Source organism: Trachurus japonicus, chromosome 5, assembly GCF_045865225.1.
Source record: "Trachurus japonicus isolate A0001 chromosome 5, Traja_1.0".
Classification (NCBI taxonomy): domain Eukaryota; kingdom Metazoa; phylum Chordata; class Actinopteri; order Carangiformes; family Carangidae; genus Trachurus; species Trachurus japonicus.
The window spans coordinates 29,941,838-29,962,175 of record NC_140911.1 but is presented as its reverse complement, the minus strand read 5'-3'; the positions used below and the strand labels follow the sequence as shown (position 1 = coordinate 29,962,175).

At 41.1% G+C, this 20,338-nt stretch overlaps 1 protein-coding gene across 1 annotated transcript in view; it reads left to right on the top strand.

The window, feature by feature from the left end:
• Positions 1–1,717: 1,717 nt before the first annotated feature.
• cacna2d2b (calcium channel, voltage-dependent, alpha 2/delta subunit 2b) overlaps positions 1,718–20,338 on the top strand; it is a 53,408-nt gene continuing 34,787 nt past the window's right edge. The window contains exons 1-2 of the mRNA XM_085777334.1: positions 1,718–1,976; positions 16,594–16,675. Coding sequence (XP_085633460.1) covers positions 1,861–1,976; positions 16,594–16,675 — 198 coding nt within the window. The 5' untranslated portion in view covers positions 1,718–1,860. The remainder of the gene's footprint in view (positions 1,977–16,593; positions 16,676–20,338) is intronic.

Here is a 20,338-nt window from a genome sequence, read left to right as displayed (position 1 = left end):
GTGAGGGGAAAAAAAGAAATGTACAGGCAAAATGGGAAAAGGGTAACAGACTCATTTCACACAGGTTACTCCAATGTACTGCCATACCATAGTGTAATGCAGCCATAATTGATGTGGACTGTTACAGCTGTATTTAGTATGCATGCAGTCTGCTCTGAGAATTCTTTATTTTGACACTTTTTCAATGAGAAGTCACTGCATGCTCAATAATTAATAGAATGAATTTGTAGTACAGATTTGCATACCAAGTGCACTCTAGCGGTGCCAATTTCAATGGATCAAATAGCCTAACGGACTGACCTTCGTCTATAGCCTCCTCCAAGCAACACATCCACACCGACGCTCCCCCAGGATATTACACAAAAGATCAGGAGCACAAAAACTCCCTATTTTTAATTGACCTCTTTGACTTTCCATCAAGAAATGTCAATGCCAACTTCACACAGCGGCTGTGACAGAGGGGCTCCTCCATCCCTGAAGCTCCCGGGCCTGTGCTATGCCCGACAGGCCTGCTCAGTGATTGATCGCCGCTCATGGTCATCTGAAATGTGTCAGGGGCTACTGATGAGTCAAAGCTTTAGGCTATTTATTTATTTAATAAATTGTGTGACAACCACAGCCATAGGTTTAATATTTAAAGCAGAAGTAAGCGAAATGTTTGTGTTAATATAAGTCTTAAATAGTTATATCTTCCTATCACTTATATAGAGTGTTTGGTCCGAAACACGGGTCTGTCAGTCACTCTGCTCTGCTGTAAGCCGAGGAGAAAACTTTCCTTGTATCCTACAACCTTTATCCAATGAGGAGAGAGAACGGCATAAAGGGGCGGTTAATGGGCCCATTTTCGATAAATATATCGTTTTGTCTCTATCGTTATTTTGTTATTATTAGTGGTGGCGGAAATGCTGATCGAGCCGACCAGTGTTTCTTTACTTTCAGTTTCGTGGCGAGTCATGAGAATAACGTCGCCGAATCGCTGTTTATGGTCGGAACTACGACGGTATGTGATCGTCTTCCAACCTCTGACTTTAATTCTTGATGAATGTAAACATGAGTCTGTCTTGCGCCGGTCAAAGAATTTTACGGTGCGCGCGGAGGCTCATAAATGTAGTGTGAAAACGCTTCGCTTTTCCAAAACTCCTCGTTGTCCATCTAAATGTCCAAAACCAGGTGACTTGTTGTAAATGTGAGGGCCCTTGGGGGTTTGGCCCAGTTGGTGACACAGAGAGAGAAGACAATTTTATTTATTAATTTATGTATTTTGTAATTTTTTTTTTTTTGCAGTCATTGATCCTTTAGGGCTTTAACTCCAGCATCCTGCCGGGCTGGCCTCCGCTCTCTGTTGAATAAAAACTAAATTTATGCCGATGACAAATCCCACGTGGCTCTGCAGAGATAAATAAAGCCAAACTAGGCTCTCCGACTCCGACTGCTCCTCTGTTGCCTGGTGAGCGTGAACGCGCCCTGGATCCACGGTGCTGCTGGAGAGAGAGAGAGGGAGCTGTCGTGCACGCGCCGGCCTGTGAGCTCGTGGCGGCGGTGCTGCTGGTGTATGTGGGAGCAGGAGGAGGAGGAGGAGAGACTCTGCAGTGTCTTGGCAGCTGCATTCGTGCATCTCCCACCGTCCGCGATGCCTCCACGGCCAATGCCTGCCTCCTCCGCGTCCACTTGACAATAGCAACCGACATGAACTCTTGAGGAAACTGAGCTCGGAGGTTCTCAACCACAGCTCCTCGTTTTTATTTTTTATTTATTTATTTTATTATTATTATTATAACACCCCCGGAGACGGTCCCGGAGCACTTCATTCACGCACCGAAACCTCGCGACGAGAATAGCCTATATTTTTTTTAATGGAAAATGGCGATAGGCAAAAGGTCTTGCAGCATCGTCTGCTTGGTATCTATCCAGATTATCTTGATTTTCAGCGCATCGTGGCCTGGAGCAGCGGCTCTCACATTCCCACAGCAGTACACGTAAGTGAACGGGCTCTCTGATTGAAAACATAACGGGGCTCTGATGGGAGACAACTTTGGGCTTGTCCACTCTCCTCTGTTGCCAGGAGATACTTCAGTCAGCCTGTTTGGGTTTTCTTTTTTTTTTTTTTTTTTTTTGCCGTTATATAATTTGACAGTGTTGGCTATTACATCAATGTAAAGGCTGTGTATTTAAAGCTCCGGGCTGTGGAAGGTGTAGTCCTCACTATGACTGGGCACACAGGAGAAGGCTGTTCATGTATTGTTTCAGTCAAACACAGGAGCTCATTTATGTTGATTCCTCAGATTAACCTGAATATGTGGTATCATTAGCTAATAGGACTTTGACAATAATTTATACTCATCAACAAGCCACTATGTAATTAGTTGTAGCCTTCATTTGTTATTCCTTAAAAAGTGAATGCTTTAGAATAATGGGCACATTTTCCTCAAATGAGATGTGTTTATATAAGTCAACATTACACGGATGATTTTCCCTTAATGTTAAATCTGTGGGTCATTAGTTTACAGAAATAGTGACAGAGATGGTGAGCAGTGATAAGAAGTCAGACTTGACTTTGAGTAAATGACCAGCGGTGAAGCGACAGATGAGCTTGACGACGGCTTTGATTTTAGTTGAAACAGTCAGAGACTAGATAGGACAGGGATCATCAAGTCTGTGCAATTGTTGCAAAACTGAGAGGAGCTTTTTCTTTTTTTTCTTCTTCTTCCTCTCAGTCTTCCCCCCTGCTGTTCTTGTGCGCCACTACTAGATTTTTCCATGCAAGCTTTCAAGTAAAGAACAAAAGCTTTCTTTCATTTTGTGAAAACAGCCGCCTTTCCTACAGCCTATTGAGTCAAACAACAGCCTACTGTAATAGCCTCTAGTAGTACTGCATCCTCAGTAGTACCAGTAGTAGATCTACTACATTGCATACAATAATAAAGGTGTGGTTTTTATTGTGAATGCTGGCTGAATTCCTGCATTGGAATGAACATTTCCTCATTCCTCCTTTTTTTTTTTTTTTAATTTAATCAATGGCGTGCTTAGCTCTTCAATCTTAACCTTTCACCCATTGCTGTTAAGTACAGCTGGCATTCAACTTGAGACTGCAGTTATCCGGGTCCACCTCCAGGCTCTGCAATCAGGATGCTCTGGAGGGAGGAACAGGCCAGATGGTCCACTCATCTTCCGGGCGCACAGTGAGGGATTTCTGGCCAATCACAACTGGAGAACAGGGATGTATTTACCAAGTAGGAATAGGGGTCTATAAATCTGGGAGGTGTGTGTATGTGTGCATTTTATGATGAATTGGGTTATTTCAGACAGGGTATAGCTGCTGCTTTCTCCTCCTCCTCCTCCTTTACACGGATTTTCTGCTGAGTGCTCCGAAACAGCTACACAGCCCTCTGCCCTGGGTCTCTTCATGTAAGCTAAGTGAAGCAGAATCACGATGCTGAAGAACAGCATCTCATTCCAATTAAGAATTAATACTGCAGCAGTGAGGATTTATTCCTCTTCTCCCCCTCTCACTTAGCCCTTTCCACTCCCTCCCCTCCTGTCTTGACACTGCCTCCTGCTCTCTGTCTTTGCTTATAGATGGATGGATAGATACATATAGATGGATAAATGAATGGATATATGTGGGATTTTTTTCTTTCGGTTTTGGAAGTATAGCACAGTCATGCTGCACAGAACAAGATACAGGGATTTGCATCTTACTACAAAAAGCACTCAGTTTAAGTGATGATGAAAATCATGGTTTTAAAGGTTTTGGTTGATTAACCAATGAGTGATCGTCATAGTGTGGGAAATGCATGACCATCAGTGGGAAAATGTGGAATAAACCTAGAGCTGGAGGAAATGGACTCGTGTGAACAATAAACAAACAACAGTGCCCCAGGCTTTCAGCTTTTCAGATCGCAAGATTTATTCTCTAGAAACAATAGGACAGTCCAAGTTGGATGGAAGAAGAAAACTAAAGTGGTGGTGCTTAACTGGCGATGAACACATGATAACATGACCAAAACCCAAATGTAATTAATTTACAGCGATCTAATCGGCTGCAGCTCTTACCATTAGTGTCTCATAACTGACCCGACAGATGTTCTTCCTTTTCTCGTGTGTTCCCTTGTTGATTAGGCTTCAATGTAGAGCTTTTCTATGGTGGCTTAATGCGCTATAGTAAGAGAACACACACAAAAACATCAGCAAAGTGATGGAACATCATCAATTTGACCACACATAGGCTGCACATAAACGCAACAATATAGAAATGTCTTATACACACATTTTCTGAATCTGGTTACATTCCGTCTGTTTGCATGTGTTTGAAGTTGAAGAACCACTCTCAGGGCACAAACACTGTATGTTTCCCTCATCTGTGCCCAGTGCTTCTGAGCTGCCCTGAGCACGGTCATAAAAATGTTCCTTACAGTGTAGCTGTGGGGATATAATAGAAATGTCCAGGCACCTGGTTAACCTGCTGAGGGAGGCAGAGCCCAACGTCTGTTTGTGTAGGGGACTGCTGCCAATAACTTCATAGCGGGACAGACAGTTTGCAGCCATGCTAGCAGCTCTGTGAGCCGGCAGTGGTGCTTTCAGCTAAATCTAATGTCAACATGTTCACAATGCCAACATTGACATGCTGATGATAATTTTGTTTACCCCCCACCCCCCTTCCTCCAGCACCTATAGCCCTAACAGATGGACACATAATGTTGAAAAGTAAAAAAAAACAAACAAAAGAAAATGCAAAAAAATATGGGTTGAAAGGAAGAGAGAAAAAGGATAAATAAACAAACAAGTCTGTCCTTTTTTACTTTACACCTCTCTTGTAGAACCAATAATGCTGACTGCTATGGTTCTGATGCTGTGCAATGCTGCTTTGTCTGTATGTCTATTGCCCGCATGTCTGCCACTGTACTTATGTCTATTGCCCGCATGTCTGCCACTGTACTTATGTCTATTGCCCGTATGTCTGCCACTGTACTTATGTCTATTGCTTGTATGTCTGTCACTGCGCTTACGTTTATTGCTCGTTTGTCTGTCACTGTACTTATTGTATTGTTGCTTTACGGCTCTATGCGCACTTTTGCCCAAGACAAATTTCCCCTTTTGGGGACAATAACGTTTATCTAATCTAATCTAAAGTAAATAAATGAATAAAAGAATAGCTAAAATAAATAATAATAATAATAATAATAGTTATACTTAAATTAGAAACAAATAAATAGATGGATAAGATCAATAAAAAAGGACAAACATCTAAATTGGCTGATACTGTCATAGCCTTTTTAGTTTAGTGTGTTTGGATGCTTATAGGAGAAAAGCTCCTGAACTAATAAAAAAGATGATGATGAGTCATACCAGTTCATCCTGAGAGGGATATGAAACAAATTCTTGACAATCCATCTAACAACTAGGACACACAATAACTTTCAGTACCGATTTACAATATCAGGCCTATCCGCCTGATATTGTAAAAAATTCACACTCAGTCCGATTATTAATTTTTTTTGCCAATTACTAGAGGTTTTTGCCCAAAAATAAACGCTAGACTTATACAAATGAAATCCGGCTTAATCATCACCTGTGGGCTTCTAGTCCTGTGTGGTGGTGACTGTGTCTGCAGAGCCCCCTCCCCCCTACGCTTCAGGGTGGAGAGTCATGTTTTCTCTCCAGCCAATGACAGCGCTAAGGTGAAGTTCTGTGCATCATGAGTACAGTAGAGGGGCTGCTAGCTCCACCACCTGTCACGGATGCAACAAGCGAGGCTAGCGATGCTCGAGCAGCTAGCATCCGCCGCTAGCACCCACGTCTCAGCTCATGACGGCGGCCCTCCTACTCATTACAGCATTTACTCTAGGCTCCCGTTGTTGGGGACGGCTGTGGATATAAACTATTAAAAATGTTAGCGGTTATGAGGGGCAGGAAGTTATCAGTATTGGTGGAAAAAAAGGTTATTGTGCAATGTGCATTCCTACTAACAGAGGAAACATTTCATTCTAAAAGCTTAACTTCACAAAAAGAAAAGTGAAGGGATCAGTGGAGTCAAGGTCAAAGTAGAATTCATCCTCATATGACAACAAAGGTGCACATTCAGTAACTAATGAAATATTTCAGTCTGACTGACAGACACTTTAGTCAGGACAACTATGGCTACACTGTAGCTGGGACAATGGTAGCCTAGGTTATGTCAGAGCGATAGATATAACAGAGTGGCGACACTCCCATAGGACTCCGTTGTAAAAAATGGCGGGCCGACTTCCGGGTTATGGAGCCCTCAATAGTTCCAAACATTCCTCCCGCGGCGCTGGACCACGTCTGTTTCTATGGCTGCACAGCAAGAAACTACTGAGCTACGTTGACGAAATACCGACCAATTTTAAGTTATAAAGTGGTAATAATCTTTCCCAAGTACAGTAACCATGTTGACTTAACAAAATAAAAATTATTAGACTGATCGTTTCATTGAAAAACATTTATTTATTTACGTAACTGTGGTGATTTCAGTCCGTAGCCCAGAAGCCCTGCTCACTTTTCATTCAAACAAACTAATGCCACTGCTACAGTTGTTAAATTTCATCAATTAGACCAACATTAATCTCTTCAAAATAATTTAACAAGCCAGCGGTAAACCTCTAAAAGCATGCGGATACGTTACTTGGCTCGTTTTCTCCGACGGGAGGACGGACGGTCGGCCCCGGCAGATCAGCTCAGTAGAGCGGCTGCTGCTGCTGTGACAGCCGCCTCCCCTGGTCCCCGGTCTGGGCTCACACAGACTCTGCACTTCTCCCAGAACAGACATCGGTGCAAGTTCCTAACAAACGTTATGAACTGACCACAGACTCCGGATTAAACGGTGACTTTCTTGCATGAACAAAATATTAAAACTGTGACGTGTTGACAGCGCTAAAGCCAGGTTTTGGCAGCTTTACTGCTGTGGCGCGGTTGCCGCAAAATGGCGATATCGATGCTAATTTCTGTTAGCCCGTCTATGAGGTTTTGCATTATACGTTAGCATTAAGCTAGCGGGCTTTATATTTAGTTGTGATACTGGCTGTGTGTGTGTTTTGAACGTTGTTTCAAACTGTGTGGGTTTGATTGAACATCTTTTATGCTTAAATATATATATTCCCGCTTAATATATTGCTTTACTCCTCTTCTTATGCCATTTTTACTGTAGGGCAGGCTAATCTTCACTTTAGAGTGACAAATAAAACCTTGAAGCAAGAAGATTTTGCCTTTTGTTTGAAAACTGACATTGATGTACATACAGTAATTCAGTAACAGTTGTAAATATACCTTTGTACGGTTTATTTTTTAATATTTACCGTCCAAAAGCAAGCTCAGTGCTGTCTGCCCCATAGAAGAACATGGCAGCGGCAGCCTCGTTTGGAACTATTGGGAGCTACATGAACCACGTGACCGCGCTGGCGGCGACATCAAAGGCTGTCGCCACTCTGTTATATCTATCGCTCTGGGTTATGTTTTCTACAAAATATATTTATTGCTCCAAATGTAATGTCTTAATTTTGGGGTTCCATTGTGCTAGATGAATGGATGGTTTTGTACGATGGATAGAACACATGGAACACATACACAAAAGGCTCCTGTAAACGTCTCTCTCTGTGCCTCCACCTATCGCTCTGCTGCTCCACCCTCTCAACCCCTCGCTCTCTCTGCTGTAAGCGAATATGGGTCACATCACGCAGAGCTCCTCTCGCTCGTGTCCCAGGGGTCTGTGAGTATGGCAGGTAACAGAGTAGAGGCACAAGTACGCTGTGCTGCTCAGCCGCCTCATTGCAGCACTGCGATACAGTTTCCTGACATCCCTCTCTAGAGGAGAGCAAGTGGAGCACACAATAAAAAAACTTGGATTTGTGCTTTAGCTGCACTGACTCACACAGTTAACTCAACTCAAAATTTATTTATATAGCACATTTAAAAAGCAACCTTAGTTGTTGCTAGCAATATAGAACAGCATAAATCATCAACATTAACAATAAGAACAATTACTGTACTAAGATAAGGTAAAACAAATAAAAGCTATACTTAAAGATGAAAATAACAGGTCAGGGTGAGTTGAAGGCCAGTGAGAAGAGGTGGGTCTTTAAAAGTGATTTAAAATGCCCCAGAGTTCCAGCTGCTCTGATGTGGACGGGTAAAGCATTCCAAACTGAAAATGCTCTTTTCAGTTAAAGGTGCTCTGCAGCTCTGTGGGCTACATCCTGTAAGAAAACTAATATACACTAACGTAAAAACCTAATTCAAGGATTTAAGATGACACAGAAAATGAAAGCATGATGTTTCCCTTAATGTAGAGAAAGACACTGATAACAATCAGAACATGCCATATGTTAATATCACAAAGTAAGTACTGTTCTGGTGTGAGATGATTCAGAACATATTGTTTATTGTAAGGATCCCCATTTGCTGTGCCCTTAAAGCACTGCTGGTCTTAATTGGGTCCACATGAAAGCAATACATTTAAAACACCAATTTAAAAACAAGAAATAAAGAAAGACAAAGCAAAAAAACAAAAACCTTCTTAAAGGGACAACGAGGAGTTTTGGAAAGCAAAGTGTTTTCACACTACATTTCCCATGAGCTTCCACGCGCACAGTGAAATACTTGGAGTCTTGGTCCGTCTTGTGCCGGGCAAGAAGGACAAAGGGCAAAAAAACATTTGCCAAGAATGTTTTCATTGATCAAGAACGAAAGTCGGAGGTTCGAAGACGATCAGGTATCGTCGTAGTTCTGACCATAAATGGCGATTCCGCTGTGTTATTCCCAGCGTCTGTGAAACTGAAAATTGGAAATGTTGGGCGAGTCGACCACTAAATAATAATAATGAAAACAACAATAAAAAAATAACTCTATATTTTATATATAAACTCTATATTTATGGAAAATGGACCCATTAACAAGTGTGGGTAACGTAGATTCATCCAAATTAATATGAGACTTTTTTTTATAACCAAATACAAACTCCTCGTTGTCCCTTTAAACTTAACAGTAGCCTACACATAGATCATTATTCTAAAGCAAAAAACATACATGAAACATTTCAGTGTAGAGTAATGAGGTTATCAGGCCATGAAAATCCGATCAAAATACTCCTAAGCCTGTGCAGTGTGTGTGCATACAGTATCAAACAAATATGATGTTCCAAGGTGTTTCTTTATTTGCTTTGCTTATTGATTTCTGTGTCAATTTAGTCAGTAGCAGTGATAAAGAATTCCATGTTTTCATTTCTCTTTATGCTACTGTACGCAACAGAAAATTGGTGTTGATTCATGAAGTATTTGTTGTATCTGACAGGCTTCAAAATTAATATTGCACAGTGTGGCTAAGTTTGAGAGTGAGATTCAGTGACAATTAATCAATCTTTATGTCTGTGTGTAAGAACTTGTACTTACTGACTATATACCTTACATGAGAACCAACTTTGGTAAAATCACTGCTCAGAGAATAATCCCAAGGTTGCTTGTGAAAGTTTCAAGGATATTTTTATTTGAGATGTTTTATTTCTGCTAAACATGTTAAGAATTGTGTGAAAATCACAAAGATAGTGACTCACCGTTGTGCCATGCAGTGTTTTATATTTGGAAAAGTGTCTCTGTAGCAGGAACTGTTCATATATCATTTCATCACCATATTCATTAGATCAGCCAAGGTGGCCTTGGTTCCAGGGCTACATTAATGCACTGGCCTATGACAGCTAATAGGAAATTAAGTCAACTGACAGTTGAAGTATGTTTTTGACATAGTTTTTCAGGTGAAGCCTATTTCCTGACTGTTATTATCTTCCTGGTTGTCAGCATGGAAAGGTGCCCGCTGCCCCAAACTGAAAATAATTTCACTTTTAAATAGCGCTGGGGTTGTCAAAGGCTCTTCATCAGGCATTCAATCACATCTTAAATGGCCCTTAGAGGGAGAGTCTTGATGTTGCTGGATAGCTTACATCTTAGTTTTTCCACATTAACTTGGCACTTTCCAGAAAACTCAGAAGTGAATTTCTACCTCAATGTAAAAAAGTCTAGCACTGGACAAAGAGCTGCAAGTGTCTGAGCTCTCACTAGCATCAAAAGAGAAAAGAAAAGCTCTGCAACATCCAAAGAAATGTGTGTCTGTCAGTGGATCTGGACGGCTGGGTTGAGATTTGTGGCTCGTCTACCACTGGAAAGAAGCTCCACAAGACTTTACAGCGCTCTGCGATGCGCCGGTGTTTCTCAGTGGAGGGAGGAGGGGCAGAGACCTACTGCAGATATTAAACTTAAAGGGACAACGAGGAGTTTTGGAAAAGCGAAGCGTTTTCACAATACATTTATGAGCCTCCGCGCGCACCGTGAAATTCTTCGACCGGCGCAAGACGGACTCATGTTTTCTTTCATCAATAATTAAAGTCAGAGGTTCAAAGAGGTTCATTTACCGTCGTAGTCCCGACCATAAACGGCAATAGCTTGTTTTCAGTCACGTGGTTATGATGACGCGAAGGGGGCGGGGCGATGTCAGATGGAGGGCAGGAAGTGGAGAGCGGTGCCTGAAAATAATGGAAAGCGAGTACTCCGAAGCTTTTGGTCGAGCCTGCACGTAGCAGGTATCACCAAAAATTAGAGAAATATATCGGATACGATCCATACAACCTTAAATCGGGAGAAAGGAAGCAGTGAAACACACCGCCTCGACCAGAGCGATTGATATAACAGAGTGGCGACACTGCCATAGGACTCCCATAGAAATACCGAGTAATTTTAAGTCATAAAGTGGTAATAATATTTGCCATGTACAGTAACCATGTCGATTTAACAAAATAAAATGTATTAGACTGATCGGTTCATTGTAAAACATTTATTCATTTACGTAAATGTGGTTTCAGTCCTTAGCCCAGGAGCAGCCCTGCTCACTTTTCATTCAAACAAACTAATGCCAGCATTAATCTCAGCGGTAAACCTCTAAAAGCATGCGGATACGTTACTTGGCTTGTTTCCTCCTCCGGGAGGAGGACGGTCGGCCCCGGCAGATCAGCTCGGTAGAGCGGCTGCTGCTGCTGTGACAGCCGCTGCCCTGGTCCCCGGTCGGGGCTCACACAGACTCTGCACTTCTCCCAAAACAGACATCGGAGCAAATTCCCCAGCGTTATAAACTGACCACAGACTCTGGATTAAACGGTGACGTGTTAACAGCGCTAAAGCCACAATTAAAACAGTTTTTAGCAGTTTTACTGGCTGTAAACTGCATGCTAATTTCTGTTAGCCCGTCTATGGTGTTTTACATATACGTTAGCATTAAGCTAGCGGGCTTTATATGCTTAGTTGTGACACTGGCTGTGTGTGTTTTGAACGTTGTTTCAAACTCTTTGGGTTTGGCTGAATATCGTTGATGCTTAAATATATATTGCCGCTTAATATATTGCTTTACTCCTCTTTCTATGTGCCATTTTTACTGTAGAACAGGCTAGGACACCGTTTGTTTACTATGGTCACTTCCGTCCCTCCCACACACCGTTTTACGGTCAGTTGTTGAAATTTGAGTCCTTTATGTCTTACTACCTTAGGAACTCTCAAGTAACAACAACAAAACACTTCCTGCCCTCCATCTGCAGTCGTGACGTTCCGCGTGACGTCATCTGAAAACCACCTATACGGCGGCGTTATTCTCATGAGCGTCCGCGAAACTGAAAGTAAGGAAATGCTGGTCGGCTCGCCCAGCATTTCCACCATTAATTAAAATAACAAAATAACGATAGAGACAAAACGATATATTTATCGAAAATGGGCCCATTAACAAGTGTGGGTAGTGTAGATTCATCCACATTAACGTGAGACTTTTTTTTATAACCAAATAGAAACTCCTCGTTGTCCCTTTAATGGCCATTTGCACTTCATAGAACCCCACTTCAAAAAAACAGAACTATCACTTTATCTGCTGTCTGGTAACTCTGCTGGGAGACTCTGCTGGACTGAGTCTCTGGACACTTACTGAACTTTCTGGGTGTTGACATTTATTTCTTGTTCAAATTAATTTAGCTAAAAAAAAACCCAAAAAACTAAAGTAAGTGTTTCACCACTTCTCTTAATGCTTTTGGCCATGCAGGCTGAAGTGTAGGCCCACCTGCTCAGCCAGTGACTGAAGGTTGAACCAGTGAACGGAGGGGGCTGTGAAGCTGGGACCATGCTGTGATGGTCAGGGTGGCAACATCTGGACATGCAGGCAGTCTGACTAAATACTATAGTCCTCACTAATCTTTGGAGCACATTCAGCATCTGAAGCGGTTCTATTCCCTGTGGCTTTAAAGCAGTGGATCTATAAAAGCCACTACTGTAGTTCTCATGCTGCAGTGTGCTGCTTGTGTTCTGACATGTTGTGTAGGATTGTGTGTGCTTGTTTGAAGTTGCAGAGTGGGAAATGATTATGCTGTAGTACGTGTTGCTGAAAGCACATTTTGGAATAAGACTGACTGAACACTATGTGCTGCACTGGAGGCAGTGTGATACTGATTCAGTTGTTGTTTTAAAATCATCACACACACTGTATTTATCAAAAACTGCTTCACAGGAACGTTGGTAGTGTCAACTGTAGAGTTCCAAAAGTTCATGTTGTTGCCACCGGCTTTGTTTCATCTTTGAGAAATGAAGCTGTGTCATTTTGATGTGAACTACTACAATATCCATGAGCCTTTAGTCATGGGCCTTTGTACTTGTTTGATCAGATGCATATCACATGGAAGAAAAAACATTTTGTTTGCTTGTATCCTGTTTCTGCATATGGAGAGAACTATACAATAAACTGTATGTTGAGGAAAATTCTGTAAGTTAATGAAGAATGTGTCATAGTTGCAGTTGGTAAAAAAAGCACTGTAAACTGTAAAAGCAGTTCAACACTGATGCTAACAGGCTGAATAAGCTTTTTTTTTTGTTGTGTTCTGTTTTTGTTTTGTATGACATGACCATATTCTTTGAGCTTTTATGCCTCCTGTCTTTGTCCAGCTTTGACCATCTAAACCCGTCTAACCAGGAGGCCTGTCACAATTATAACATAATTGCCAGATCACAATTAGTTTGCACATTTCTATTCATCTGTATAATCAGCTGGATGAAACTAACAGAAATGTCATATTTCATCACTGTTTTCATTGTCATTTTCCACCGTTTGAGGTTTGACTCGTCCTCTTTTAATGACATCATCATGTTGCACTCCCTTCTTCTACTATGGTTGCACATGATTAAAGCGGCACAAACTGTTCATCTCAAGGCACTTCATTTCTAATAATCGACGATTGCATTTTGATGAGCATCTATCATGCATTAGTTGCAAAGCCTGATGGCTTGGTGAATGTGCAGGTCTCAACTTGTTCACAAGAGCGTTTTGGAGTTGTTGGATTGTGTATTTGATGAATTTGATGATGGAAACCTGGAAATACCATATGTCTCCGTAGCGTTAGCTGAGCAGCTCACGTCTCTGCCCCACCAATCTAAAAACAGCTTGCACCGACAATTGAAGGTAACAAACCTACTGCTAAGACTATAGGGATTATGGCAAAGGGCAGATTTTCCCAAATGTTGAAATATCCCTTTAAACTATGTTTAGGCTTATACTATAAAAGTGGTATAAAATGATCAGAAAAAGACAATTAAAAAAGTTGCAATTATTTGTTGGCAACTAAAGTTTCATGATTGTGACAGCTCAACTAACCAGTGATCATTTCCGCGCCTGAGGCTCTGGTTAGGGGCAGGCTACAGTAAGATCAGTAAACAGCTCCAGATTTTACAGTGATCTTTTACTCACAGAAAAGATTCATATCTGCATTTTTCTTGAAAGCAGAAAGAAACAGAAACTGCAATTTTCAATTTTCCCGACACTGGCAAGAAAGCAGCTGGCCTCTGAAGATGCATCTTGACTTTCCTCTTCTGCCACCTCAGTGCTCGGCGATTCTCACCGTTAGTTTATGCTCTAAAAATAATGATATTGATCGAGAGGGTAAGAGAAGATGGTGTTTCCATGTCCACGGTGGATTTCTGGACATGTTTCTTAGTAAGTCAGAGAGTAAAGGTCTCTCAAAGCTTTCTGTACTTACAGTACGTTTTCTGTTATGTTCGGTGCATCAGGAGCCTTTTATTAATGTGTGCGTCCTCAGTTCTTTGTCGAAGCCTCTTCAGCATCCAGGAGGATGTCTGTGTGGGCTGGGGTGGAATTAGCTGCCGGGGCCACATGTGCTGCTGCTCTGCTGCTCTGAGGTTCTGCTGTTTCTGTGTGGTGTGTATTTGCTGGTGGGTGTGATTAATGTGTCGGATCTGACATTTAACAGAGAGATTAGTAGGAGTGGTGCTGCTGTGGAAATCTTATTCAATTCAATTATCCAGATACAGTAAGCCAAAAAGCTTTTGTTGGTCAAAAAGCCCCCCCACCCCACCCCACCCCGGCCCACTCCATCATCAGGTGCACTGGTTGTCGTGTTTGATGGTGATTCTGCTGCTGCCTTTCATGCGTGTGCAACACACTGTCTCCGTGTGGGGACCCTCTAACTAATCCAGCTCATGTTGTGAGTGTTTGTGTGGAAGCCACCCAGTGTAAACAGAATTACTGGGATGAAAGTGGCGAAGGAACAGACATGTAGACGTGTAGAGGAGGATCATCCAGCTGGCTGGAGAACAGGCTGCTCTGTCTTCCTGCTTCATACTCTGGAAACTAGTGACTTCAACAAGTGGTTTTATTCTGCTGTCTTAGCTCATATGTGCGTAATATTTCTCTCAGAGCAGCGTGATCGATATCATGTCCTTTGATTGAATATATTAAATTCTCCCCCAGCCGGCCCCCCCTGCTCATGAACCAGCCTCTCATCCAGTGCTCCTATTAAACTGGCCTGCTCTCCCTGCTCTCCCTGTATGTCATAATTCATTTGTAGATATGGCCCAGCCTGCTCACCAGAAGCTACCTTCATCAGCTCTTCTTGACTGAACAATCTCCATTATTCCATATTCCATGTTGTAAACTGTTTTACAACTGTGTACAACATCTATTGCCCGTCTGCCCGTCCTGGGTGAGGAATTCCTCCTCTTGGGGTTTTTTCCTCGGTTGATGTGAGGGTCTAAGGGCAGAGGATGTTGCTATGATGACTGTTTTGTAAATAAACTTGCCTTGTCCTGCCATCAAAAGCATCTAAAAGGAGACATATTCTGCCCCCTTTCCACAATTTAAAATAGTTCCCAGGTGTCTTAAAGACATGTCTGTGACATGCTTTGGTCAAAATACTCCAAGGATCAAACATCTCAGCTCTTTTCATCCTCTCAAAACAGCCCTGTTCAGAACGGCTGGTTTCAGTGCCTGTCCCTTTAAATGCAAATGAACCACTGCTTGCCCCGCCCCTTCTACTGGTACCAGGTAGGAGTGGGATTATGCAAATTCAAATCCCAGTTACATCACTGGAAGACAACTGACAGCTCGTAAAACCATGTGGATTGCACATTACAGATTTTTTTGGTCAATTTTCGCATTTTGGAGGCCAGAAGGCAAGACAAACACCCAGATATATGTTAAAGAGCCTTCAAAAAGTGATACTTCCATATGTCCCCTTTAAAGTCTAATCTGATATAAAGTGGTCTTGGTTACTATTCAAGAGTTCTAATCTGAGCATGTGGCAGGCCAGAAAACAAAATATTAGAGTGATCAAGTCTATTCACAAGTTTCCGAACGTCATCTACGGTCAAAACCAGAAGCCAGTTTTGCCGGTTTGGTGGAATTGTACGTTTACGTTTCCATGGTTTTCAGTCATTGTCATAGTTGCGGTAAACGCATGGATCTATTAACGCTGGCTTTTAACACGGATGTCAATTTGTGTGATATCCATTGTTAAAAGCCGGTTTGATGATCCATGCGTATTACAGATTTTCAAATCCATGCATTTACCGCGACTACCGAAACCATGGAAACGTAAATATAAAATTCCACCGGAAGAGCAAAACCGGCTTACGTTTTTGACGTTCGGAAAAAGGTGGATATGAAAGAAATGCATGAATTAGGATTTCAGTGCCCTTCTTGTAAACTGTTTGTAAAAACGGGATATACAAAAAAAACTTGCCTTGCCATGCAATATTTTTTTCTGAATAGAACAGTAACTTTGTCCTAATTTAGATAACTTGACCAGGTGATTAGAAACAAAGCAGAAAACTATGGATACAGGGTTTGATACTGTATTGTACTATACAATTGGAATGTGTGATATCTTCAAAGGTTGTGGGCTGATTCTGTTGACGGTTAAAGGATCACTGGAGCCTTTTGTACAGTATGGTGTAGGTTTCACTGTAGAAACACACCTGCATTCATTCAGTACATTTAAAAACAATATTTTTTTATTTAGTGTATTTTAATGAGAACCAAAAGAAGTCATTTGCAGAGTATTGTTGTCTCTTTGAAGGCAATAATGAGTTTTTAGTTACAAAGCACATTTTCATAATTTGTTTGATCCTTACATTGCTAAAAGCTTTTTTACCTAAACCATCACTGTATGCTTATGTGAACACACACACACACACACACACACACACACACTGACACACATCTTTTTTATTTGTGAATGTTGTGTGACAATCGGCCTGTGATGTTTCTCCACAGGATAATGCACTGGGCCAGACGCATCGAGCAGGAGATTGAGAGAGTCTTTCAGCAAATCACTGGAGCTCAGCAGTTGAAAGGGGTGAGTGTGTAGCTCTCTCTCTCTGTCTCTGTCTCTTTTTGAAATAGAATACTGGTCTTTCTCATCGTAGTGCTGCAAAAGCTTAATTACAAAAGCACTGAGCAGAGAGGTCAATAGGCAAAGTAGCTGTAAATCCATTAAGTTTAAGGATAAACAGGTTCAAACAACAAGAAAACAATCAGAATCTGTCTTTCAGAAAACACTTTGTTTCTTCTTCCTCGATTTTCTGGGACACGCTGCAGAGTAGTGAAGAGCCGGTAACATCATGTTGTTGTTTTCCCAGGACAGACATAAAACTCTTCCTTATACCTTTTGTATTATGCAGATTAGCAGAATGTGTGCTCTGCTTTTTAGGTGTTGTTGCCAGACTTTGCTGGCACTCCTATTGTTTGCAGTAATTATCAATCTTGAAAACACTGTAGGATTCCTTTGAAGAAAGATGCCTGAACGCACGCCAGCACTGGCTGATTTAGAATATCTGGTGTTATGTTGCACGAAGTTGTGCGTTTGATAACTCGAACATTCATCAATATTGATTCTTTGGAAGCTGATCATGTGATACCAGAGTTATGTGTTAATGGTAGAACAGGTCATCTGTCACAGGGCAGGTATCTGTCATGGAGCTCTCAGTCAGTCATTACATATCCACATCTGATGCATTTATGTGTTAAGTTTTACATTACATACAGTAAGACAATCCAACTCCCAATGCTCTGAAGTAACCTGATTTCAAAACTGCCATTCCTCATATATAAGAATCATGGTTCTTTTGTGGTTACACAGTCTCAGTTACTGGATTTCTAACAGCGCATGCTTACAAAGAGATGTTTCTGATGAAAGTATTAGAAGGATAAGGCTTTTTATGTTCTCTATTTTTCAAATTGTCAATAAACCTAACAATAAGAGAAAAACCAGCACAAACTTGTTGGTCTGTGTCTCCTCAGCCTGTCTGTGGCTCTCGGCTCTCAGTTCTCCGGTTCCAACTGAGGGTGTAAATCTTTCAAATCAGGTCACAGGTCAAAACAGCTGCACACTGTTGTTTTCACAAGGCAAAATGCATTTAAAAATAGTGACTATTTTCAACCACTTTTTAATACTGTTACACAAAAGAAATTCAGTTTACCTTTATTATAGGAATTTGCAACTCAAAGCTGGACAGAAATAATAAAATATTCAGTTTTTGATTTGTTTGAGTAAAAGAGGAGAGGGAAGAGAAATCTGAATCAACAAAAATCAACTGAAATTTTAGGAGAAATTGCGTCTGACTGTTGACTGCACTTATTTCTTTAATAGACAAAAATACTGTTGATTACAAAATAGAACTAACAAAATAATTAATTAAATAAGTTACATCTCTAAAATAATTAAACTCCAAAGTCTGAACCGAACTGATCTTTGTTGAAGAAACAGAAAAGTTGAACCGCAAAATAAAACCTTTCCACCAAATGTACTGAGAACATGTAGATTCATCCAACTATAAAGTGCAGTTCCTGCTTTCTCTCACAGTAATAGGAATAATGCATTAACAATAAGAATCCAACAAATGATCAGGGTTATTTCACATCTTCACTGTAACAGGTGGCCTGGAGTAAGGGTTGTCCCTGAAAAGGCAAATGCCAAAAAATCAGGAGCAAAGATGGTCTGCAGGGGGCAAGAGAGCCGTGCTCTGGAAAAGATGTGTGGGGGCGTTCCCTCAGCAGAGAGCGGCGGCACGTGTCCTCTCTGTTTGTGTCACAGCAGAGCAGATGGTCGGCCTGCAACCTGCAGTAATGCCTCGATGTGCGACTCACTCGTTCATTCTATCCTCATTAATCCGTCCGTGCTCCTAAAACCGCTCTGGTTCTGGTAAGAAATTGTTCTGCCCAGCCTGCAGCGCTCGGAGCCATCTTCTCTTGACCAGGAAGCACCTGGAATTTTTAATGAAATGTCAGTATGTTAGCACCCAGGCTCCCCATGTGAGGGCTACTGAAATCCATTCATGCCGCCCAATCGGGTGGATGTTTAATCTGTCAGCATGAGTGTGCGTTGGTGTCAAACTACCTCTTGTGTTTGGCGCAAGTTGGACCAGTTTAAAGTGAAAATATTTCATGAACATCATCTTGTTTTTCATTTTGTGATGATAGCCTTGACCTCTGACCCTAACCTGAGCTACATGACAGTTAGTTCACACAGTCCATGTCATAGTAAGTGAATACAGAGCAGGAACATCCTGTCCAGGTTCCCAGTGTGTGCTGTGGGAACATCAGGACTTCAGACATAAACCTGAGACTTGGGCAAAATGTGTTTTTGACCTAAAGGTTTTGCTGGAAGAAAAGTGAAGGGATGTTGAAAAATATTACAGCTCCTGAAGGTGACATAAATGTTATGGACCACATTTTAATAACAATTTAACAGTTGTTAAAACAATTCAAATAACAAAATACAAGGACATTTCCTTATCACATTTCCTAATTCTGTGAAAAGATAGAATATTTTAGATCTTCTTTATTATTAGTTCTTCTATGCACTAAAACAATGTCTTACATGCAGGAAATTGTGTTGCCACTGTCAACTTTTGGAATTTGATGGATACAAAGAAAGGAGGCAAAGACATGCTTTTGTCCTTGTAAAGGTTATATTGTCAGAAGTTTGACAATATGTTATATTAAGGACAAAAATGGCACAAGCAAAACAAAAACAGTAACATTAAAAAAAGGTATTTATTTAAGCATTGTTAAATGTATGAATCACCTTCTGTACTGTATCTCTACATAACAGTATTTATTCTAGGTTTTTACATTTCCTCATTTAAATATTTGTCTTTATCTATATGTGTTTGCTTGGAGCTCGTTCTAAAGACAGACTGGTTCTAACAGTGCGATCGACTTGATGAAGCTACTGCCGCTGCCCTGTAAACAGCTTTAATGGAAATTCAGCTGTATTAAAACTGTCTATGTGAGCACAGACAGCTGGAGAGAAACAAACAGATACAGGACTGAAACAGACAGGATGCAAATACAACAAAATCATGCATTCAGAGACATACATTCATTTTCATCCTTTTTATTTGTGTATGTATTTATTTCTCCATTTATCTATTCATGTGCCATTTTTTTTGTCCTTCATGCACAGTTCACAGAAACACACTGTTCATTACTGCCTGTTCCCATCTGTGCAGCGTGGGCCAGGAAAGCATCTGGTCAGTACACGACTTGAGGGATGTGTTCAAGTTCAATATGTGAAGCCCATTTTTAGGTTGAGGGCTGTCACATGCTTTGCTTGCACATGCAGGTTTGCCAAATGTATTTATCCAGGTCACTGTCTCCACTCCTGTCCTGTCTCCATCTTCTCTCTGACACGATGGGCTACAACACACAAGATACACAGCCTTTCATTTATTTATTTATTTCACATTTCGTACAGAGAATTTTCTTTTAAATTATTGCTTTGTCCTCCTGATTGTGATAAATGGTGTCTGGAAAAAAAAGTACATGATCTGTCAAACACATAATTTGCACCTCCAGAAAATTCAGTCAATATTTTGACTGTTATTCTGTATATACTGTTATATACACAGTTGGATAAAAGCATGAACTCTGACAGAGCTCTTCAGTATTTGACAGAGCTGTTCAATATACTGTTATAATGAAAATGATGCAGTAACATGGAGTTGTCCTTATTCTC